Source organism: Scardinius erythrophthalmus (genome assembly GCF_964197995.2).
Source record: "Scardinius erythrophthalmus genome assembly, chromosome: 3".
Classification (NCBI taxonomy): Eukaryota; Metazoa; Chordata; class Actinopteri; order Cypriniformes; family Leuciscidae; genus Scardinius; species Scardinius erythrophthalmus.
Genome location: NC_138223.1, coordinates 16,577,602 through 16,602,503, shown reverse-complemented (window position 1 = coordinate 16,602,503; position 24,902 = coordinate 16,577,602). Strand labels below are relative to the sequence as shown.

The 24,902-nt window shown below is 38.1% G+C and overlaps 2 protein-coding genes across 2 annotated transcripts; one reads left to right on the top strand and one right to left on the bottom strand.

Annotated features, from left to right (window-relative positions):
- Positions 1-12,155: 12,155 nt before the first annotated feature.
- tmem144a (transmembrane protein 144a) lies at positions 12,156-16,974 on the top strand. Its single transcript, XM_081362193.1, has 12 exons — positions 12,156-12,410; positions 12,494-12,655; positions 13,529-13,651; positions 13,842-13,941; positions 14,029-14,109; positions 14,255-14,333; positions 14,754-14,830; positions 15,089-15,207; positions 15,283-15,402; positions 15,494-15,591; positions 15,679-15,732; positions 15,830-16,974. Exons 1-12 carry the CDS (start codon positions 12,332-12,334, stop codon positions 15,911-15,913), a joined length of 1,176 nt encoding a protein of 391 aa, XP_081218319.1. The 5' UTR covers positions 12,156-12,331; the 3' UTR covers positions 15,914-16,974.
- Positions 16,946-19,003, bottom strand: med28 (mediator complex subunit 28). Its single transcript, XM_081362194.1, has 4 exons — positions 18,776-19,003; positions 18,388-18,454; positions 17,655-17,767; positions 16,946-17,502 (listed from the first exon to the last, which is right to left on the bottom strand). The coding sequence occupies exons 1-4, from the start codon at positions 18,935-18,937 to the stop codon at positions 17,305-17,307; spliced, it is 540 nt and encodes a 179-aa protein (XP_081218320.1). The 5' UTR covers positions 18,938-19,003; the 3' UTR covers positions 16,946-17,304.
- Positions 19,004-24,902: the final 5,899 nt, after the last annotated feature.

Genomic DNA, 24,902 nt, shown 5'->3' with positions numbered 1-24,902 from the left:
AATGAGCAACTGCTCACCCCACCCCTCTCTTCTGTGGGGGGTGTTGACACAAGACACATAAAGGCCGGTTTACATGTACATGGTTATTTTGAAAAACGGAGACATTTCCCTTCGTTTGTGCCCTTCGTTTACACGCAAACGGAGAATTCGCGTCTGAAAACGATTCTTTCTAAAAACTGAGTTTTAGGAAGCCAACGTCACAGTATGTGACTATTTTCGGGATTCTGATTGGCTAACGTGGGCTTGAGCTTCTCGTTACACTGCTCTTGATGACATATACACGGGTTCGTGTAAACTAACCCTTTTCTGAAAACTGACAGGTGTGCACAATGTTATTTTTGAAAATGGAGAGGGGTGAAATGTCCATTTATGAAAATAGCCGGCCACGTGTAAACGTAGCCAAAGTGCTACCTTGGCAGACAATATACAAATGGCTGAGGGCGGAAATATGCTAATACGGGACAGTCCTCATCGGTCGTGAGCTGAGCATGAGCAATATGACATCATATTGCTCTGAAAATCCAAACGGCTTGATTATTGACAGTGTTTAGGCTTTTTGAGGATTAAAAAGAAAGGAGTGAATGGATGTTTTTCATTGTATGGTGGTTGTGTTCACACACTGCAAAGACACATTTAGATGAAAACACCATATAAAAGTGAATTTTGCATTCCGATGATGTAGAAGTTTTGTTCGGAATACATGTTACACACATAAACAAATATGTGAATTGAATAACCAATTAATGATTAATATAAACAGAACTTTTAGAATCTGAAATCGAATTAGATTCATCCAGAATCAGATTGACAAAAAATAGTGCATGTAAACATTCCTACTGTCTCACTCCACTTGCCACCAGTTTATCCATGCATAAAGGTTCAAGGCACTGTACATACATAATAGTCACTTGATGTGCACCCAAAGTAAAATCTATGTTCCCTTCAGAAATCTGCAATCAATGAGTCAGTTGTGTGTCATGGCACAAACATAAAGTGGCACAAAATCAATGGTGAGCATCACAACAGATGAATTCCTTTTCACCTTCAAAATCTAGAACTTTTTTTCTGAGCGCTTGACTTGACTACAAAATATAGTGCATTTTAGTAGTATCATTGCATGTTAGTTCTATTTATATCTATGTATTTATTGTCTCTTTCTGATGTCTTAAAGTGTCTCACCTACACATCCTAATTTCTACTTAGTAGAGGTCCTGGGTAAGATTTGTATGCACTTCATTTAGCGGAGAATATCTCAACTGTTATAGACTAATATGACCCCATAGAACAACGTGGGATGTGTGCCAAAATCTCTACCCGGGACGAAAGTCCTGAAAATGACCACAACCAGTGACACTAAATAGTGTATATTATCACACTACAGGTGAATGGGACTTTTTTTTTCCTTAATAGATATCCTCATACATTTCTACCAGTTTAATCTTCATATTAAGATAAATAATTTTTGTATTACACTTTGTCTTAAAAATAAAATAAACTATGCAAATTAGGCAATATTTCATTAAATATGCGTAACGTTACATATAAACTTTTGAAGCTACAGATTTTCTGAGGTGATCACAATGACCATAATTATAAGGTCATAGAAGAGTGTAAGCATTCTGGTTTGATATAAAGCAAATGGCTAAAAAACTGTTAACCTATTACAAACAACTAGCAACATACAGGAATTGCCAGTTATGTATTAACCTAAACTTTAAAAGCTTACATTCCCTACCTGTTCTAAATATTGCTGTCATCACGTCATCACCTCAAACTTTTTTTTTTTCAACAAAAGTTTACTTGGCAGCCATAGTGACCTGAGGTCACTTTTGTTTTGTCACAGGTGTTTGTTTTTGTTGTTATTTTTGCAAAATGGGGAAAATGCCATCACCAGTACATCACAACTTGTGCTCACATAGTTGATGAAGTTACAGTGTCTTCATGTCATTAAGTTATTCCTCACAAAGAACAGATAAGTTGGTACATACCAATTACTCATATTTAAAACCTTATTTTACAAAATTCCAAAAGATCTGGAGAGAGTGAGAGAACAACTTATCCATCCAGTGTCACATACAGTGGGGAGAACAAGTATTTGATACACTGCTGTTTTTGCAGGTTTTCCCACTTAAAAGCATGTAAAAGTCTGTCTGCTAGGCCACTCCAGGACCTTGAGATGCTTCTTACGGAGCCACTCCTTAGTTGCCCTGGCTCTGTGTTTCAGGACGTTGTCATGCTGGAAGACCCAGCCACTACCCATCTTCAATGATACATGGCCCCATCCATCCTCCCCTCAATACGGTGCAGTTGTTCTGTCCCCTTTGCAGAAAAGCATCCCCAAAGAATGATGTTTCCACCTCCATGCTTCACGGTTGGGATGGTGTTCTTGGGGTTGTACTACTCCTCCTTCTTCCTCCAAACACGCGAGTGGAGTTTAGACCAAAAAGCTCTATTTCTGTCTCATCAGACTAGATGACCTTCTCCCATTCCTCCTCTGGATCATCCAGATGGTCATTGGCAAACTTCAGACGGGCCTGGACTTGTGCTGGCTTGAGCAGGGGGACCTTGCGTGCGCTGTAGGATTTAAATCCATGACGGCGTAGTGTGTTACTAATGGTTTTCTTTGAGACTGTGGTCCCAGCTCTCCTCAGGTCATTGACCAGGTCCTGCCGTGTAGTTCTGGGCTGATCCCTCACCTTCCTCATGATCATTGATGCCCCACGAGTTGAGATCTTGCATGGTGCCCCAGACCGAAGGAGATTGACCATCATCTTGAACTTCTTCCATTTTCTAATAATTGATTGAAGATTCTCACCAAGCTGCTTGCCTATTGTCCTGTAGCCCATCCCAGCCTTGTGCAGGTCTACAATTTTATCCCTGATGTCCTTACACAGCTCTCTGGTCTTGGCCATTGTGGAGAGGTTGGAGACTGTTTGATTGAGTGTGTGGACAGGTGTCTTTTATACAGTAACGAGTTCAAACATGTGCAGTTAATACAGTCAATGAGTGGAGAACAGGAGGGCTTCTTAAAGAAAAATTAACTGGTCTGTGAGAACCAGAATTCTTACTGGTTGGTAGGTGATCAATACTTATGTCATGCAATAAAATGCAAATTATTTATTTAAAAATCATACAATGCTATTTTCTGGATTTTTGTTTTAGATTCCGTCTCTCACAATTGAAGTGTACCTATGATAAAAATGACAGACCTCTACATGCTTTGTAAGTAGGAAAACCTGCAAAATCGGCAGTGTATCAAATACTTGTTCTCCCCACTGTAGATAATACTTCATTGGACTGGGCTACAGCGGGAAACATGGTGAGATAAGATTTAATTAAATAATTAAAAATTTTCTGTGGATTATGGGGGTTAAAAAATAGAAAAGTGACATGCCATCCTTAAGGCAACTTTTGTTTGCAACTTTTGTCTCTGTCTAACAGAGAGTCCAATACAAATGGCAGAAACATTCTTGGTCAAATATCTCAAACCATCAACGGACATGGAGACATTTGACGACCTGTGCATTGCTGCGTTCGATAGTAATGCCTTTAAGATGGACTTTGAGAGGACCGTTTACACCTAAACTAATGCAAGAAAACATATACAAAGAGCCTATTATCAACAGCAGCTTTGGGTCCAAGCACCATTTACTGACACCACCTCGATCTTAATTGCATATGCTTATGGTTTTGTAAGAAAGGGTAGTTTATTAGTCCCTGAGATTATAATCTCAAAACCTTAAGGTTTGCCAGATCCCTGCTCGTGTGGCAAGTGTGCACACAAGAATGGGTGTCCCTGTCGAGTAGCTGGTATCCGTTGTTACAAGTACTGCAAATGCAAGGGAGGCAATAGTTGTAAAAATCATATCACTGAATGCCTGGACTCTCTGGTGAAAGTTTTACCTAGCAACACAGGGAATAAACCTGTCGTAAAGTTAACATTCCAATGATAATAGCAAGGTTGTATGTCTGTATATTAATCAAATGCTTGTTTTTATTAATCAAATGAAAACTTGATTAATAATCACCCCCCCCACACACACACACACACACGACATCCACACTGAACATCTACAGAAACACAATTAAAAATATCAAACCAGAATTCTTACACTACATGGTCTTTGTAAACATTGTGATCACCTCAGAAAATCTGTAGCTTCAAAAGTTTATATGTAACGTTACGCATATTTAATGAGATATTGCCTAATTTTTAAGACAAAATGTAATACAAAAATTATTTCTCTTAATATGAAGATTAAACTGGTAGAAATGTATGAGGATATCTATTAAGAAAAAAAAAAAGTCCCATTCACCTGTAGTGTGATAATAGTGTCACTGGTTGTGGTCATTTTCAGGACTTTCGTCCCGGGTAGAGATTTTGGCACACATCCCACGTTGTTCTATGGGGTCATATTAGTCTATTACAGTTGAGATATTCTCCGCTAAATGATTCGCACACAAATCTTACCCAGGACCTAGACTAACTTCAATATTTCTATGAACAGTTCTATAATTTTGTATTGCTCATGTTATTCTCTCCTTAGGATGAATAGATTTAGTTGTGATATTTTCTTCCCTATTGTGACGTGTATCCGAGTGAAACGGCTTCTGAAACAAAACAAAAATGGGATGGGACTTGATTTTGTTAATCAGGAATTGATTGGATCGTTGTTGTTTCCTATTGCTGTGATCTCATGTGAGTGACAGGTTGTCCCACCCTTGTGCCAGTAAACAAGTCATCAGTGAAGTTATTTTGATTATAGATTATGGGAACACATGGATTTTAAAACAATAATGTGCACAGAAAATTAATTTATAATAAATACTGCAATATTCCATAAAAAATAAGAATCGTCGATTTCATGCTGACTTTATCTCTCATTTAGTATCCATTTAACATTCAAATGCCTAATAAAGAATAACTGACATTATTAACTGTAATAGCTGCACTGGGATCCAGATGTTCCCATGGCCCATCAAACAATCAATATTAGGCCACTGAGGCACTTAGGCCTATTCATTCTTATGTTGGGTGTTGTTTGTGACCAAGATTATCTGTGATTTGTGTTTGTAGTTTGACCACTTTTAAATAAGGTTAATGGAAAAATTCTAAAATAATATTTTAAAAACATATAATGAATTGTAGACTTTTTTTTTTACTTTTGATGTAAAACATTGAGTGGTGTTTAGCCTATCAAACGTCACTTAAACAATGTGATTTCTGACAACAATCATCCTAACATTGTTTCGTTTTTTTTTTTTTTTTTTTTTTTTTTGCTGTTTAATTAGCCTGATTTCTCAGGACACCCATTTCAGTAATATCTGTATGATAGTTGAGACATTAAGCCTATGTGGTATTTAAAAAAAAGTTTAAAGAATCACTAAAGTGATAGGCGCCCACTAAAGGCACTAAATGAAAAATCAGTCATTATTTACTCACCCTCATGTTGTTCCAAACTCATAAGACTTTGGTATCTTCAAAACACAAATGTGTGTTGATAATTGTTGTAGATGTAAACAAAACCCTAAATTAAAGATACAATATGTAAGAATCTTGTATCGAAATATTCAATTATGTACTTACATTATCCCAAATGTTTCCAAGAGTTTGTAAATTCAGAGAAATTCACAATTTTAAATAGTGCCCGTCACTTACCTGTCAATGACATAATATCCGCGTTATCCCTGGTTTCCACCTCTACTGCCACAGTAACCATGGCGACAGATGTGGAGTCGGACAACTGCGTAATGTTTAGCGGCACACTCGCTCACGCTGTTGTTGTTTCGTTCAAACATTATGGACCATGGCAAGCACACTTTGGGACAAAAGGAGAACTAAAACGAGGATCTACAGTATAGCGAGGCGACATATATATATGTAACGTTATATGTAATGTATAGCGACCCCGACAGGCTGAACGTGACCCCGACGCGAAGCATAGGGGAGAGTGGGGTGAGTTGTGCCAGTTTTTACTCAAAGTGACTTTAAAGTGAGGCCATGACAGTAATGCCTTCAACTTAAGGATGTACATATATTTTAGGATGTTGTGCATCCCTGAGAATAATAACTTTGGATCTGAAATAAATAGTTTCAGAAATATAGCTTTTGGGAAAAAAGTGGTCTCATGGCACAACTTGCCCCTGGTGCGGGGTAAGTTGTGCCTTTTGGGGAAATATGTTGGGGTAAATTGTGCCAGTGCTTTCTGAAGTAAAACAGAACATTTTACTGTTATGAACCGTATGCTATATGAAAGCAAGACAAATTCAATACAAAATGACTAATTTAAGGTTCATTTAGATATTGTCACCCTGGAATACCATAGCATGCGTTTTTCCTACTATGGTCAATTGCATAGGGATTTTGTATTGAACACAACTCTGGATCACAGTGTCACAGAGACAAGGGGGCGGGCTCATTTTACTCAGACGACCAATCAGTCTCTCAGGATCATTGTGAAGCTATCAAGCTACGCCCTAGCAACCATTTAGAGCACCATAGCAACACAATATATGATATTTGTGAATCATTTCAGGCAAAAAGGCTTTGGCAATAGATTCCTGTTGACAGAACGCGGTCTGTCAATTATGTAACATAAGAATAAAGTTAATTAGCTAATTTCTAAACATCCTATTGTGACTTAGGCCACTTAAAAACGGAATAAAACTTCTCTTTAATAACATAGTGCAAACTCAAAACTGAAATCAGTGTTAGCTAAATTAAACAAATAGCAGGCAGGCCTGAGTCGAACACTGATGAGGCATGCCCATCTCCTCACTTCTCAAGATTATCCCCTGTGAGAATGTAGGTCTCTAGGTGGTCTGGATCTGGCACAACTTACCCCATGCCCTTTGGCACAAATCACCCCACAAGTTTGAATAATTAGCATGATCCAGCAGTTAAGAGCTAACATCATGCTAACTCTATAGGAGGATCTTTGTTGACATCTTTGTACGCATGCGCGAGTGGTTGTGTGGCAACAAATCAAACAGTATTGCGGGCTGTAAAGACGCGACGAGCACTTTCAAGAGAGTTAGCGGGCAAAATCCACAATATATAAGCACTTTAACATCTGAAGACCGGAGGAGGTTTGGAGAGAAGCTCAAAATTTGTATTGGTGACAAAATCGAAGTTATTCAAAGCCCATATGAGATCTCCGCTGACTGTGCGTGCAACTCCCCAAACAGTCGAGGCATTTATACTTGACGCAACTGTTTTGTTTTAGACTGAACACCAGACCATACAACTGATTTAGACGCGCAAACTGGGTGATGATGAGATGTACTAATATCCGTCTGCTCGGGCAGATTCGGCTCAAAGTCGTGCATCTGCGGGGGCGCGCGCGCTGTTAAGCCGAATCTGCCCGAGCAGACGGATATTAGTTTTTTTTATTACCTTCGCGCTCATGCGGACGCGTCGAGTATAAACAAGGTTTTACAGCTCAGCCACTTGTTTTTTTTTTCATATTTTTTTTGCAAGTGGAAGATCTTGGTTTACATTTGGACTTGGGTGTGATCTTATAAGCTTGAAAAGGTTGGTGACCATTGCATAACGCAAACCCAGTCAAACATTTGACTGCAGTATCTTCTATTCTATGCGCTTTATAATCCGGTGCGCCCTGTATATGAAAACAGTTATAAAATAGGCCATTCATTGAAGGTGCGCCTCTGCTTATAGTGCGGAAAATACGGTAGTCTGGGTGCTGTGGATCGCGGTTTGGGACACCTGAATCAGAACGCGAAAACATATGACTCAGTTTTATTTATTATTTTTTATTTTATTCAATCTTCTATAAATACATCACTAAGACGTAGGCCTACCATGAACAAAATGAGCCTCACAAACTCGATCAGTAACGTTAGGAATCCAGGCTTCGGAGCGTCCAGGTTCAATCGCCTAATTGCACGCAACCATTTCTTTCGTTTTTCGCAATCCTTTTCGGAGGAAATTCGAAAAAACTTTTTATCAGGCCCCCAACGAGCCGTACAATCGACCACACAGCAAGAGTGAACCATCCTCTTCTCTAAATCCTCCTCCAAACGTGCAAAACAGTCAAATTACAGGTATCTAGCGGTGTTTCCTGCCACACGATTCCCGTGATGCAACGCGGCAAACATAAACAATGACGTCACAAAAGATCCGCCTATAGACTCACTGTGTAGCCTACTAAAGCACTAAAACATGTGTGAAATGTTTTCAAACTTGTCTATAATTGTTCAGACACTACAATAAAAAACCTTAATCATAGAAAATTTACTTTGAAAGGGAAAAAACAGTTTTTTGCACTAAAATGTGCTTAACTCTCATGCCATGTATCTCTCTTCTTTGGAGGATGAGTAAAATTGATTGCTTTTCAAAATTATGTGGTCACATGACCAAATTATTCTATGGTTTTCCAGAACAAGGGGTGGAACTACTTCCCCCCCTGGCACAAATCACCCCACTCTCCCCTATAGTATTTATATATACTATATAAATATATAGTATATATTTACTACCTACAAAATAAATAAATAAATAATTTGACACAAAATATTGATCTAAAAAGGAGTTTATTGATTTAAAAACGATTGTATTGCTTCCGCTAAAGAAAATAGTCCATTCCGCGTCCATAGCAACGCTCTGTTTTTCATGGCAACGGTGTGTTATACTTCGCAGCGGTCTGTTATCAAGAAATAACAGACCGCATTCTACATTGGAATTCAACCTAGGCAAGTAAAAAAACATATATATTTGCAACGCTTCAGAAAAAACAAGGTTAGGACACAGTAACTGTACGTTCACAACGCCGCCGACTTGAGCTGCATAGAAGCTCTGGCCGCCCTGTCAAGGACGCTTGTCAAAAAGTACGGGGAAGCTTGTTGACGGTTGTTGATATTGAATGCTCGCGCGCGCAGATCTATTGTAACAGTACACAGTACATAGTGATATTGTGAAAGCCGTGGCAAGAGACAAGCAGCTTCTTTATTACTATAGCCTACCTGTGTGCTGTCTATCACAACTTCTGCTTAAAGAGCAACTTGCAGGTAAAAAAAAAATCTAAATGAATATATAACCGTGTATGAAAATACCATATGAAAAGATAATGCAGGATTTAAAATGTTTTAAAACGACATAATGACACCAATTTAGTAGATAAAGTGAGCGTTTCTTTGACTGCTCGTACAAGCCGCTTTTTTTTCAACATCGCGTCATTTTACGTCACACGAGGGAGACGTGTGCTGTGCTCTGCCGCAGCTCAGTGCAGAGTAGGTTGGTATTCAGTAAGAGCGGTCGTGAGACAGTGTGTTTTCAGTAGTTTTTGTATTTCAATTTATCATCGTCATGGTAAATGTATGTGTTTGTGGAGCTTGCAAAAACTCCAGCCTGTCAGGACATCGAGTCCACCGGTTTCCTAACAGGAAAAAGGACGGTGCTATCTTTTGTGCCTGGGTGCGGGTTGTGCAGGTGAAGAGACGGGATTTCTCTTCCGCGTCGGCTTCGGAAAACGCGGTCGTGTGTAGCGTTCACTTCAGATCGGATGATTATCGTCCCGGCGATATGAAGGAGTTCAACATGGGATACCGAAGTAAGAACCGGGTGAGACTCAGAGCTAGTGCGGTTCCTTCAGTGTACGCATCTTCGGGTTCTCCCGCCGGATGTAGGCGCGAGCACAACATCAACTGGCAAACGCAATGTAAGCGGAACGAAACTGAGCTAACAGTTACTCGTTATTGTGTTTGTGTGGACCGTTTATCAGTTTGGACCAGTGCAGCGCGAGCCTGATCAAGCAACACTGTAGCCTAACTGCGAGGTAAATAAAGAGTTCGCCACTGAAGTAATAACATCGCTGCGAGATCTAGTGAGAAATATTCACATTTCTCCGTTATTAACGAATCAAACAGCGCTGACGTGAAAACCAGGAATAAACATTGTGCAATGAATGAACGAACTATCCAGTGTCCACAGATCAGCAACATTCACCATGGCTTTACTGTAGTAACACTAACTGCAACCATGGAAGTTTGGCATTTTCCACTAAGGCCCAGTATGCATCCACCTCCCTGTAACACTGACTTTCCTCAGCTGTAAACATTGCCTCGCATTTCCCACACAAGCACCTATGGAACAAAAAATGTATCATGAATAAATATCTCTCTGTCTCTCCATGAGAAACTGCTAAGTTATATCACGTAACGTTAGTCTGGGCGGATATTAATGAGCATGACAAACGCCTGATCAAAGCTTAGTTTCTGTTATTGTAAGTTCCAATATGTTCTGTCTAACATTAATCCTGGCCTGTCCCTGCTCTCTTGGCAGCCTAGCAGGCTCATAATTGTATGGCTGTGGTCCGTAAACAATTTCCTCAGCGTCCGAAATGTCATTGCAATCCATATTTCCCTGTTGTGTGAATCGACCGCTCTCCCTCGTGCTACGTCACGACTCTCGCCCGTCACGCCCATTTTCAGATGCGGAAGTAAAATTTTCTCACAAAAACGACTCCAGAAGCCACTGTAGCATATTTATAATTTTTTTTTAAAGAAAATCTAGTTCCTACATTATTTTTCTATACATTGACTTGTTGGGTCTTCTAACCTGCAAGTTGCTCTTTAAACTGGTGGTTCCTATCATTATCGGATTAATTGCACAGTTTAACCATCATAGAGTGAAAGTTTATCATTTGCATGCCAGTTTAACAAGGGCGCGCTTGACAGGGCATATATAAGAACGAGCAGAGAGAGAGAGAGAGAGAGAGAGCCCCGGCCGCGCGCGCGCGCTCACTATTAATAATAATAATAATAATAATAATAGTTATTTGATGATAATAATTGAAGATATATTTGATGTTATCACATTATAAAGTACAGTCAGAGAATGTCTAATAAGACATTGGATTGAGGATTGAGGAGTGTATGCAAATAAGGAGGCGTGGCCCAAATACTGGAGGCTGGGTTTGAAATGGCCGGTGCGCAGAGGCATCTTATGGACAGCAGAGGGATATAAATACCAAATGCCCAATCTTAAATACCAAATTCATTTTCGACTTAGACTTTTAGTTTTCGACTTAGACTTTTAGTTTCAAATTTAGACTTTTAGTTTTCGTTTGAGACTTTTAGTTTTAGACTTTTAGTTTTAAATCTGACCCAATAATCCCTCCTAATAATACTTCTGCTCCAATAATACTCCAATAATACCTCCAATAATACTTCTGCTCCTCAGCTCAAACCTGAATGAGTGGAGCAAGCCACTTAATTTGATATCCATATGTCCGGGGGAGTGGCATGCAAATTCCACATGCCAATTTCACTGGCCCTAACTGAAGTATCAGGTGTTTGTGGCTCACAAGGGCGACCCCTAGTGTCACTACATCGACACAAAGTAACCAAGACGTTACACATCCATTCTGTTAAACAGGTTGCATTGCTTCCAGTTTCGGCTCTTTTTGAATGTGTTTTGTTAATATAAAGTTGTTTTACTCTATTCCTTCAAATAACTGATGTCCATCCCATATGCGGGTTGATATCTAAAATAACTCCTACTAACATAATCACTAAGCCCCTTTCACACAGAGATTCCGGAAAATACACGGATGATTTGTTCCGGGATCGTTTGATTTTGGTTCATTCACACTGCCAGTGATTTTCCGGAATCTGTGAGTGCGTTGCACACATCCCGTAAAAATCCTGTAAAGACACGTGGCGTCAGGATGTCATTGCGATGGCACGTGCATTAGGGCTGTCAAAACGGCTGAAAAGCTACATTCGAATTTCTTTCTTAAATATTAGCAAAACTCGAATTACATTCGAATTCTAAAGTCAATAGGCTACAACGTTAGAGGAAAAAAGTACTGTATTCTCTCTTACGCCCACAAGAGGGCGCAAGCGAGCGCAATAAACAAATATAAACCAATTCAAGCATCGCATCTTTTATTGGAATGAAATGACATTCACTTTTTAAAGTGTATTAACTTTTCAAAGAATTGTTCTTAAATAAAATATAATTTCCTTAATGACAATGCACAATCGGCAGTAGCAATAAACCCGTTGTTAAACTAAAAAACAAAGAAGTTATTTTTCACTCCTTTTCAAACCACCGTCCGTCAGCAAATAACGCCACCCACTAACAGTGAAAATGTCAGTAATCATCATATTCAAATATGTGTTGTTCAGCGAGCGTGCTCAAGATGCGTCTACAATCATGTGATCATGACTGTCAGCTGACACGGAAGTCACACGTTTATTCATTGAGCAGCTCTCGCTTGGAATACATTATTCATCCTGCAATCTCCGCATGAAAGTAGTTTTATGAATATCTGTCAGTTGCTTGAAGGCTGTTGCGTGTGAATCTAACATGAATCCTCGCGTGGCCGCGCTTATCATTTCGCTCTTCTGCGCGCTCTGCACCGGCGCCGCGCAACACTTGGACACAGGTAGAGAATACAAAAGTAATTTCTGCATTGAATAACTGATAACTTTAATGAGTAAAACACAATGTAATTTAACTGTGATGCAGTAGAGGGGCTGTCAGACACGTCCGTACACCTTCAGCAAGAGTCCAACAGCACAAACAGCACCAACTCGTCTGATCTGACTTATGGATTCATATCCTGCGCCGTGGCCGCCGTCTTTTTCGGGAGCAACTTCGTACCAGTGAAAAAGATAGATACGGGTGATGGTTAGTCAAGCTTTTCTTATTTTTTGACACTATATTGTGTGTTTTGTCTTCCTGTTGATGCGTTTGCTCAGTGATTCTCAACTGACTTTTCTTCATGTCACTGTAAATATTTATGGTAACGTTACTAAATGTCAACAGAAATGACTTTCAAGTAATGTTTCGACAACATTTAAAAGTATGTTTCCTTTTACTCACCCTCAGTATCAAACCTATCTGAGTTTGTTTGTTCTGTGGAGCACAAAAAAGATAATCTTTCCCTTTCATTGTGTGGCAAAAATGATGCTGAGGATGTCATTCCCTAACAATCTATTTGTGTTCGATGGAAAGTCATACAGGTTTAACACAACATAAGGGTGAATCAATAATGACAGAATTGTCTATTTTTTTCCATCGAAATGTTAAGATTTGCTAAGTATGCTAATAATGCTAAGTAACTGAAGGACTTGTGCCAAATTCAGTAGAGTTTTCAGTGTTGATTCTAGGGACTATGGGAGTCCTAGGCAAAAAAATGTTGTAACAGAGTAATACCATTGTTTTATAAGAATGCCTCATATTTCATGGAATTATATATATATGTGTGGATAGATTTAAGTGGTTCACCTGTAGTGTTTCCACAAGACCCCAACAGTTGAGAACACATCAAACTAATTAATATGGTTCCCATTTAAAAAAAAAGAAAATGGAACCAATTATTATCAAAAAGTATGGGAAATTTGGCAGCTAAAAATATTACTGGGTCTCGATGTCACTATAGAGGACATATAATACTTTTTTGTTGTTGTTGTTGTTGTTGTTGTTGTTGAAATTGAACACTGAAGAGAGAAAGTGTGCTCAATAATATTGCATTTATTTTCTGTTCACCCTACTGTGCAGGTATGTTTTTCCAGTGGATTTTATGTGCTGCTATATGGACGGTCTCCTTAGTGGTGAACATCATTCTGAACAGTCCAAAATTTTGGCCTCTTGTTATGGTGGGAGGAGCCATCTGGGCTACTGGTAACATCTAATTATTTAATATGCCTTTATAATTTAGCATTTGATCATTACTGCTTGAGATATAGATTGTGTGATTACATACACCAACCAGTTTTACTGTCATATTTGAAAAACTTTCTCATTTATGTTTTTCAGTGATGATTCAGTTGTGTCACATGTTTGTGTCATTGTTTACGTGTGTTTTCTATAGGTAATATAACTGTAGTTCCTATCGTAAAGACTATTGGGCTTGGTCTTGGTCTTCTTATATGGGCTTCGTTTAATTTGCTCTTGGGTTGGGCCAGCTCACGGTAAGCAAAATCTGCTTTCAGAATCCAAATAAGGAACTTTATTAATATTCTTCATTATCATACACTGACTCTTGCTGCTGATTTTAGGTTTGGCTGGTTTGGTATTGGTGCTGAGACTGTTTCCAAACCAGTACTGAACTCCTGTGGAGCAGGTCTTTGTTTAATTAGGTAAATGTGATGCATACATATTATTTATTTCGTTTTTGTATGCAACAGAATGTGATGTTACTTTAAAGTCATATTATTTAAAAAAAATGTCTGTTCTCTTTTTTTCCTCCCCCTTTTTAATCCTTTAAATTTTGTATGTTTACAGTGCCATTGTTTTTTTCTTCGTGAAGACTGATGTTCAAAGGTCATCAACATCTGAAGAAACCCCTTTACTAATAGACCATGTACGTTGACATACATTGAAAATTGTGACATTTTTACGGAGCCCCTAAGGGAACATGGTGGTGGACAAAAATATGAGATGGAAGGAAAACGTTTGCGTTTCCCAGAGAAACTTTGCATTTGCCTGTAATCTGTTTTTTTTTTTTTTGAGCGAATGCAAAGTTTCTCGGGAGAACGCTAACTTTTTGCAAATCAACACAAAGTGTCTTAGGGAAAATTAACCCAAGAGCATTTTAATTACTTTTTGCGTTGGCTAGTAAAACCGTTCTTTGTTCTCGGGGTAATAGAAAAGCGTAACCCCCCCCCCCCCCCCATTTAATATATTTTCCATCACCATGTTGTCCCTTTAGAGGCTTCGTACATTTTTAAAAATTGCTTTTTTAAATTATTCAGTTAAATGATTTCATCAATTTAATCTGAAGGCTGTGAACTCAGAATCTGTGGTGTCAACGGATGATTCCTGGGTGGATGCATTAAGACCACTCACCAAACGTATTGTGTATGTACACAACATCACACTTCTATCTTGCATATTGGATTAATAATTTAATTCACATTATATAGCATCAGCATCTAGATGTACAGAATCAAAAATTCCCAAAAAAAAGTAAATGTACTTTTTGGACTAATAGTATCAACTGCAATACATTTTTTTATTAAATTATTATAGTATCTGCATGCTTATACTGCATCTAATAAGAATAATGCATTCTTAAACGGTTTGTTTAAAAAGAGCTTTGAATGTTATGTCTTTCAGTGGAACGTGTCTTGCTGTCGTCGCTGGAGTACTGTACGGGTCATCATTTGTTCCAGTTCTATACATTAAAAATCATGCAGATGATCCAAATAGCCCATACAGTGGGGCTAGCCAGTTTGGTAAATCCAGATTACCTCATGATATGCATTGGCTCAATTCTTAAATATGAACTATAATGCATTTTGTTTGTGTAGATCTGGATTACGTCTTTGCACAATATAGTGGGATTTTCCTCACGAGTACAGTGTATTTCCTCCTGTACTGTGCCGTCAAAAAAAACAAACCTCAAGTTTTTCCAAAAGCAGTCCTGCCAGGTAAACGCCATCACTTGAGTTTCATTTTCACTTCCTTTTGAATTGTTTATCATCTTTCTTCCTCATACCTCTGCTGTTTTTTTCCATGTAGGATTCCTTTCTGGCATCATGTGGGGTGTGGCCACGTGCTGCTGGTTCCTGGCCAACCACTACCTCAGTGCTGTAGTGAGCTTCCCTATTATCACCACAGTGAGTGACAGATCTCATAAGGATCTTTTGGTTACTTTTTACATTTGTATTTTAATGTTAACGTTGATATTTAATGCTCCATTTCAGGTTCCTGGACTGATTGCTGCTCTTTGGGGTGTTGTAGTGTTTAAAGAAGTGAAGGTAAATACTTTGTGTGTTTGGTGTATGAGTTCTGCTCCTGCGGTCTATTGCTTTTATAATGAATTGAACTCCCCATCTCTTCCTCTCTTTCCCTCAGGGTTGGCGAAATTACATTGTCCTCGTCGTTGCTTTCTGTCTTGTTCTATCCGGGGCATTATTGACTGCGTTTTCAAGGGTTTAAACCTTTTAAGACAAGAGCGAGAAATCTACAAAAAGTCTTCGGTGGAGCGTTTTAACATTATATTTTTTTATTTTAAAATCACTGCTGTTTTAAATATTTTGAATACTGCAAATGAGAGATTTATTATGCGGTTTATACAGGTTACGTAGCTATAACAACAATCTGAACAAAATCAAGAAGAAATATCGTTTATATTAGGGAGGGATATGGTCCTAAAATACTTGAAATGTTACAGCAATATTAGCACAGATGTTATGTTAATGTTATTGGGAAGTTACACAATTATATCTCACTATATTTTACTTCTGTTTGAATTAACACACTTTTTTTAAGTCATGTTTACACTATAATGGACCTCATTTCATTGTATGTTTGCACATGTAATGGTTGCACATGTAATGGTTGTACATGTAATGGTTGTTTTTTATTATACTGATGGATCTGACTGCACAGGATAAAAGCAGGAATTATATAGCATAAAGACAATAGACAACGAAGCCTATTTTAAAAAGGTGGTGACTATTTTTATGATAATTAAGCAAATTTTCCACGTCCTTATTTTATTTTACATTCGCAATGAGATTACATTAACATATAGGGGGAAAATTGTAATTAATATCACCATGTTAAAATCTTCATGGTCTAAATAGTAGGCTTTGTTTTCTTTTATATAATTTCTAAATAATTTATATTGAAAATTTCCTTTTGAGTTTATGAAAGAATGTGAAATTTTAGCATGTCATTTACAGGTTTTTACCCATTTAATGATTAATTGATTGCTGATTTGTTTTAATGTTGCCAAAATGTGTCAAAGGCCTTCGTTTTTTTTACTTTACTAAAAGGGAAATAAATATTCAAGTGCAAAGTTACTGGATTTGTGGGTAGCTGGAAAATAATTTAAGTGTCCTTATATTGATCTAGTATGTTATAGAGGGAGGCACAGTGCTGGACTGCCATGCTAGGACATACAGGAAGACCAAAGATAAATTAAATTTTCGCTTGACAAAACATGTTTATTTTAAACTATAAAAAAGGTGTTTTAATAAAATAAGAACAATGTGAAAAAAAAAAACCTTTTAGCCCAATTAATTCTCTCCAACTGAAGCCGTTTCTTGTCAATATAGTTCCTCTACACGACACCTGTACGTAAAATCAACTCAAGTATGCTTATGACTAAATGTTAAAGACTTGAGTGCTTTAAAATGACCACCTACTGGCAGACTTACAAGCCCCTCATGAGAGATAACATCCTTTAGTAGCTCTTGAAACGTGTTTTCACATCGCACATCTCTGACAGAGTCTACAACATGGCTTTATTGTCCAATTTTCTGGGTGGAGAGAGAAAGTGGCCCCTGGAACACAGTCTGAAAAGGGTTTTGGATCTACATGCATCAGTTTGGTTTCATGGGAGCGGGTAGGTTTGCTGAGGCCTGCTCCAGGAAGGCCAGTGGACCTTGTGGCAGTTCTGTGGGCTTCTTGTGCTGGACGTTGATGTCCTCCAACACCTGCTGCCAATGATGGATCTTAGCGAGGTGTTTCTGAATCAGCATCTCCTTCCTCTGGAGTTCATTCTTCAGTTCCGATGCATCCTGAAAGACCAAACAGCACATACAGTTCAACTACAGTATACGGTGTTTCAAATGTCACAGTGGAACTGTAAAAAGTTATAAGGTGGTATTGGTTTAAATAATGTACGGTTGGATTTTTATCAATGCTGCAGAAAAAAAAAATAGAAGTTTACCTCTTTTTCCACCTGTTCTGGTTTCTGTACAGACAGCTGTAGTCTCTTCTGAAGAAAGAAACATTCAGTCTGTCTGGCCACATCCAGAAACTTCTGTATACACTGATCAACCCCTGAAATACACACCAGGCTAAATCAGTATGGCAAGACGTTATAGGTAAAACCATTGATTTTTCATGCACTGGTCAAGATTTTGGGCTATTCTGCTTTCATAACATGCCTTCTTTCAGATAAGCAGAAAGAAAACATCCAAATTACACTATCTATTTGCATCTGTATATTTTCTCATTGAGTCAGAAATCTCCACTTCAATGTGTTTATTCGAAATAATATTTCAGAAAACTTGCAATACAAAATGGTCTATGATTAATCAACTGGGAAAGTATGGCGATATCAGTAATAATTTATCCCTGTTCATCTGTGGTGTTGTGTCTTAAAAATGTATATATGAATGCATTTTAAACTAATGTTAGAATCTGCTAAGTTTAGATAAATGTACAAAACGGTATTTCCATAGTGCCATGTCCAAAACATGGTAATACAATGGGTATTATGGCACTATGGAAATATCATGGAATTCTTTGAAGCAGCTTATAGTATATGGTATATATAAATGGTAATCCTTTAGAAATATATATTTATTAAAATTCCCTGGAATTACCATCTGATATCATAGCATAGTGGTTACAGTCATTTTTATAAGGAACAACAGAAGAATACAAAACATTTTTACCAGTCCGAATTTCTTCCTGGTCGGTTCCATTCACATAGTCTTGACTGACAAGAGATGCAAAACACGCCTGGGAGAAATAAAAACATTAAAGAACATTTTTAAAGCAAAAATATAAATTAATAACAGCACCGATCATATATAATAACTCCACTGACAATAATGACACCGTTTCGATCTACAATTAAGCAAATAATTAATTTATACTAAATGCATTCAACTTGTGATTATATATTACATATAAAACAAGAATATAGTCATATTAAATATATTTTAAAAAATTCAATGCGTGCATAAGCAGTTTACAAATTATCTACAAACAGTCACTCTTAGTATATTTGCATCGAAACTTTCACTGGCATGTTAGCAGCAGCAGTTTTCTTGATCTCACCTCGAAAGAAGCTTCCAGCTCATCTACTAAAGTGTTATTTGTCCCTCTATTACCGGGAGGGCCTGTGAGAAGCCCTGGCTGACCTGGACCGCCTGGACCCGTAGGTGGATGAGATCCAGACGGCTGCTGACCAGTGAACATTCCGCCCATGGACGACGCCATTTTTCCACTAACAACACAACAACTCTTCTTCGCGTGCGTCTCAGTTTCTTGAAAGTGTAATGTGTCGCCACCTATTGCACAGGGCGTGCAATGCAAGTCATACATGCCATGTTTCATAAGCGTTGCTTGAAAACAAACCAATTAAAAAAATGCCACTTGTTGTTTTTTTGGATGCAAACATAGTAATTTTGAGTTTCTTAAAACTCAGAACTACAAATACTTCTCAGGACTTTTTTTGTCTGTACATATTTGTACACTAAAAATACTATTTGTTAATGTAAATCTTCTTATGCAATATTTATAAACAAGTTTTTCATTATATGTTAGCCCATATTCACAAACTACTGTGATTGGTCTATCCTAGCCAGCAGAAAGGAAACGCGTGTTGTTTCCATAGACTGTAAAAAATGGTTGTTTCACGTGGGCTGTGATGTAGGCTAATTAACACCTAAATAGTCTACTGGAAACTTTCAGAGCCATTAAAACGAAGAAGAAAAACAACAACGACGACAATGTGATGCGTTTTAAAATAGGAAAAATATTATTTAGACTCGTATCTGTCCAAATAGGGACGATTTGGACCGCGAAGTCTATATTTCAGGTAAAGTCTCGTCATCTGTTGTTTACTTTAGGCCTATTGTAGCTAAATTTTTGGCGAAATGAATTATGTAGGCTATACAATGTCAAATTAACCAAACAGTGTGAAGATGTGATATAACTGAATGTGTGCATATTTAGGGTAGCCTACATAAAATTCTAGATATAAAGTTCACTTAAAGGGAAAGTTCACCCAAAAATAAAATTCAGTCATCATTTACTCCCTTATGTTGTTCCAAACAAACCTGTATGAATTATTTGTTTTCTGCTGAACACAAAAGAAGATATTTTGAAGAATGTCGGTAATAAAACAGTTAACAATGGCCATTGACTTCCATAGTAGCCTATTTGTTTATTCTATGGAAGTCAATGGGTGCCGTCAATTGTCTGGTTACCATCATTCTTCAAAATATATATTTTTTGTGTTCAGCAGAAGAAAGAAATTCATACAGGTCTGGAACAACTTGAGGGTTAGTAAATGATGACATAATTTTATTTTTGGTTGAACTATTCCTTTTACCAAGACCATTTTATTAGAAAAAAACATTCTCCATCACAATCACGTGTTCATTGTGGTGGAAATGTTTGGGGGAAAAAATAGGCAATATTTATATCATGCAATGGCATGGGTTTTCTTTTTTTTTACGGTTGAAGAGGTCAAACAATACAGAAAAATTATGCAAGACATGTAAAAAGTCAGATTTAATAACAAAATAAAGTTTTAATGAATATGTTTCATCCCCAAAATCAACACCTGGGACATAGAGGAAGGCTACCCAGAGATTAATTTAGTTTCTTATATTGTACCCATTGCATCCTGAAAACCAAACTTTGTAGATTTCAGCTTCATGCCATTGCACATTGTTCATTACACACACACGGATGAATAACAGCTCACAGTTCGCCCATTTTGACCTTCCCACTGACTCGGGCCTTTTAAAGAATTCGAGAAAAAGAACCATGCAGATAAAAAGTGACAGCTCGCACAAACAGGTCAGAGAGAAAGTTCACTGACATTTAAAAGAGCTTGATCTCCAGAGCTGCTGCTAATGTTATTGGCAGAAAAATCTATTGAACTTCTGTCTAGTTGTCATTAAGTGTAAGAAGAGTGTTTCAAAACCTCCTCAGTGCCCTGTGCGTTCAACATAGTTTTACCAACTTTTTATGTCACTTTCATGCAGTAGCGTAGCCAGGAATCACAATGTGGGTGGGCCCAGAGAAAATCAGGTGGGCACAGCCTAAAATGCATCTGTTATCAAAATAGGCCAACACAACTACACCTGCTTGAATACACCACAGTTTAATCAGAGCACAAGCATGTATGTCATCATAAGCAGTGTTAATAAAGAACATAACGATAAGAACAGCATTTCCACTGCGCGCGGCCAGGCCACACCACACACACACACACGCGCATCTGACAGATGCGAATCAACATCATCAAATCAGCAGGACAGTAGTGGACAGTGTGTAAAAACCAAAAACCAAAAACAGTGCTTGGTCATAGTCTGGCTCAGCGGCCACATAAACCACGTTATATAAACAACATTGACTAGGCAACTACATAAACGTAGATTGGCTTACTTTTGATGACTAGCTTATAACAGGAGACGACGGGGCTGGGGGTCGCACACAGTTTTAAATTCGAACACATTATTCTCTGAGTGTACACACACCGGCGGCGTCTGTCCGCGGCGCCCAGCACGGCTCAGGACCTTGTTCAAAATCTTGCCGCGTCACAGAGCGCTATTTACATAGTTTTATATTAAATTTACATTTATTTGTCTCAAATCGTAGTTAATGAATCTGACTTCACCCTGGGCTGCAATATACGTTTAGTTTTATATTCATGTACAGAAATCAGCTGCTTGAATGAAAATTGCTGACATTATCGGATTTTCAGATGAGAGTTGTCCTAGACGCGGCGCTGCGCGTCCAGTGTGCGAGCCCCTTAAGAGTTGAACACTGCAATGATTTCGTTATAGTCCAACGATTCAGTCAATTCTCCTGAACATCTGCATTATCTTCCTCCTGTGGTGGCCGTGGTCTTTTTGACACAAACTTGTTAATCTGTTTCATTTTAGTTTAACATAACGTTACTTAGCTAAACTTCAGTGTCCCTCTGTGAAATGTGCTCGTCGTTGTGAAGGGGGGATGGGCTGTTCGCAATCATCTGAGTCTGACTCCGAAATGCGCTACGCGGGCATTTCGTCATCACCATGACAACCAAACAAGAATCAAGAAACATTAAGATTTATTTTTATAGGTCAAAATTGTTATAATCGCAACATAATTTCCTAGGCTACCTTGTGAGGCCACTGAGTGACTAGATGGGCCTGACTGACAGGTGGGTGGGCCCAGGCCCACCCAGGCCCACCCGTAGCTACGCGAGTGCTTTCATGTTTAATGAAAATAAATAAATAAATCAAATAAAATGGCAGAAAAAAACTTTTTTTAAGTTGACCCTGACATAGTAATAGTCGAGTAGTAGTTGGTGTAATATGCCTAAAGAAATTTATTTTGGAGGAAAATCGAACATTTTAAAGGGAGAATTTATCTATTCTATATCTAATATAGTTATTTTGCTTGCATTTGCTGATGTGGGGTTAAGTGGACTGTGTGAAATTTTTGTTATAAGGAGGCTGTGTTAAATATAAAACAGTTAAATTACTTGTATTAAAGTAAATAATGCTTCCAAACTGAATTGTATCCATTGACATGAACTCAGTTTCTTGCTACTTTACTCCACCAGGTGGCGCTGCTCTATTCACGAGAGTACGAGAAATTTCACATCACGCATGTGGAAGGTTTCCAGGGGGTATTTCAACTGATTCCACAGCATTTGTCAGGGTAGGTTAATTTTTAAAAGAACTTCAAGTATTGGCTACCAGAAGATATTGACCATTTTCACTGTTATCACCCAGGAAATAAAATATACAGATAATTAAACACAGTTGACATGGTGAAGACATGCCTCAATAGCCTGGCATGCACTGTGAATATTATTGACTTTTCAGCAAGATGTTAAAAAGCAATTAATAAAACCACAAAACAATTCATGAAGCAGCAAAAATGTAGCCTAAAAGTTATATAAAGGTATATACATTTACAATTAAAACACATGTGACAACTTGCCCTGACCTGACATTTATGAAAAATATATATTTTTCCTGAGAGCACAATTCAACCTTTTGGTTAAAATCTATCATCATAATATAGTTGGCTCTTGCCTGAGTGTATGCCAGTATGATTTATTGTGTTCACTTGTTTACCTAGCAGCTATCACAAAAATATGAAATGTTAGTGTGGAGGACAGAATTCACAATAATAATCATAATTTACCTGACATTTAAGAGGGTTTTAAACTATTTTTTATACACACTTTTTCCTCTAAAAACTAGTCCCGGCTTCCCGTGTACTTTCCCTAAAAATAAAGGTTCCAAAAGGGAGTTTTCGCCATGATGCCATTTTTTTATTCAACTGTTCAATCCTGGTTTTGCTCTGTGTACCTTGTGGTACTATTGTCTGTGTTAATTTATTCTAAATTTATTAATTACGTGTCCCTGTTTATCCTGAAGTAACTGTTTCTTTTTTATCCATTGCCATGCAATGTATACTAAAAATGACATTGAACTTGAACTTGAGTCCTGTGACTGGGAAAGTCTTTATGGCCTACCTTCATGTACTGTCTTCAGGATATTAAACACTGGATGGCAAATAATCTCGTCACTTTGCTTTCAAAAGTTATTCATGCATTTATCGCATCATGTCCGGACTATTGTAATTCTTTGTATCTTGGTCTTCTCCAATCTTCATTGGCACCTTTGCAGATGTTCAGAACGCAACGGCTAGCCTCTTAACTATAGTGCAAAAACACGTGATCATATCACTCCAATTTTAGCTTCTCTTCACTGGCTTTCTGTCTTTTTTAGAATTCAGTTCAAAAGTTTGCTGGTTGTTTTTAAAGATCTTGTGGACAAGCCCCATCTTTAAGCCCCAATAAAGCTCTCCTACATGTCCCACGGTCACGTCTTAAATCGAAAGGTGACAGAGCCTTTGCAGTTGCTGCTCAACGGTTATGGAATAAGTTGCCACATGACATTAAGAGTGCTCCTTTTAAATCTAGACTTAAGACACATCTTTACTCTAGCCTTTTCTGATTATTAACCTATAAATTATCAACTTTTATTTGACTTTTATTGTAGGCCTATTTTATAATTGTTTTTGTACAGCACTTTGGTCAATGTAAGCTGTAACTAGCCTAAATAAATGTACTTACTTACAAAAAAAAAAAAACATCAGGTCTCTTTCACTTGGGAGTTGACTCAAGATTTGAATGCAAAGACTCTAGACTTACTTGTGACTTGCAAAACAGTGACTTTGTCCCACCTCTGCATGTTGACTGAACCTTTTTGTGCAATGGAAAGGTTCCATTAAATGTTCTTCTTCACCAATAATGCCAATAAAGAACCTTTATTTTAAGGAGCGCAAAGAGCCCCATCAAATGTCAAAGCTTTAATAAAGTCCTGTGAATAGTTTATCCGGATAAACGAACTGGAGACATGTTTTTAACAGCACATGAATGCATCAAGGTGGCATGCTGTGAATCGGTTGCGTTTGGTGTTTTCGGACAGCCATGGACCCCCGCGCTCGTGCAGAGGCACAGTGGAGCCAGCTGTCAGTTCAGTGTCAGTGATGCACACACACACACGCGCGCGTTCACTCATTCAGACTGATGGAGACGCGCGCGTGCCTTTATGGAAAGCGCTTCAGGTAAGACTCTCGAACGCGCTTAATTGGCGACACGCCGGATATATCCACTCGATCGTGAGCATTTCTGCTTTTTCCGTTTATGAAAATGTCATATTATTTAAGAGCAGCCAGTCACGCAATGCGGTTCATTCTCACGTTATATTGTTTGATGTTATTCTGTCTGTTAAGATGCGAAGGAACGCATTGAAATGTAGGGTAGGCTAAATAGATTTAGCTAATTTGTATAATGTGTTATTCAATAAACTTTGAACACCAAAATACTAAGCGCAGCTGGTGGTCAAAGAAAGGATCATTAGGCTATGAGGACTGAAGTACCTGCAGGACTTTGACCTGTTTACGATACACTCAATGAAAGCACTTAGCTCAGGAGTTTGAAGCAATAACGCGCAATAATTTATTGAAAGTGTGGGAACGAAAGGACAGCGAGGAGATGCCTCGCACACCTAGCCTAAATGTTTTCTTTGGATGGGTTTATCTTTCTCTTTAGGATTTAATGGCACATTTCTGATTGTTAAGAGGAGGCATTAAGGTAATGTGTTGGCGAGCTCAAATCAAATCTCTTTGTGTCTTGTCAAGATTGTTTTTCAACACGAGA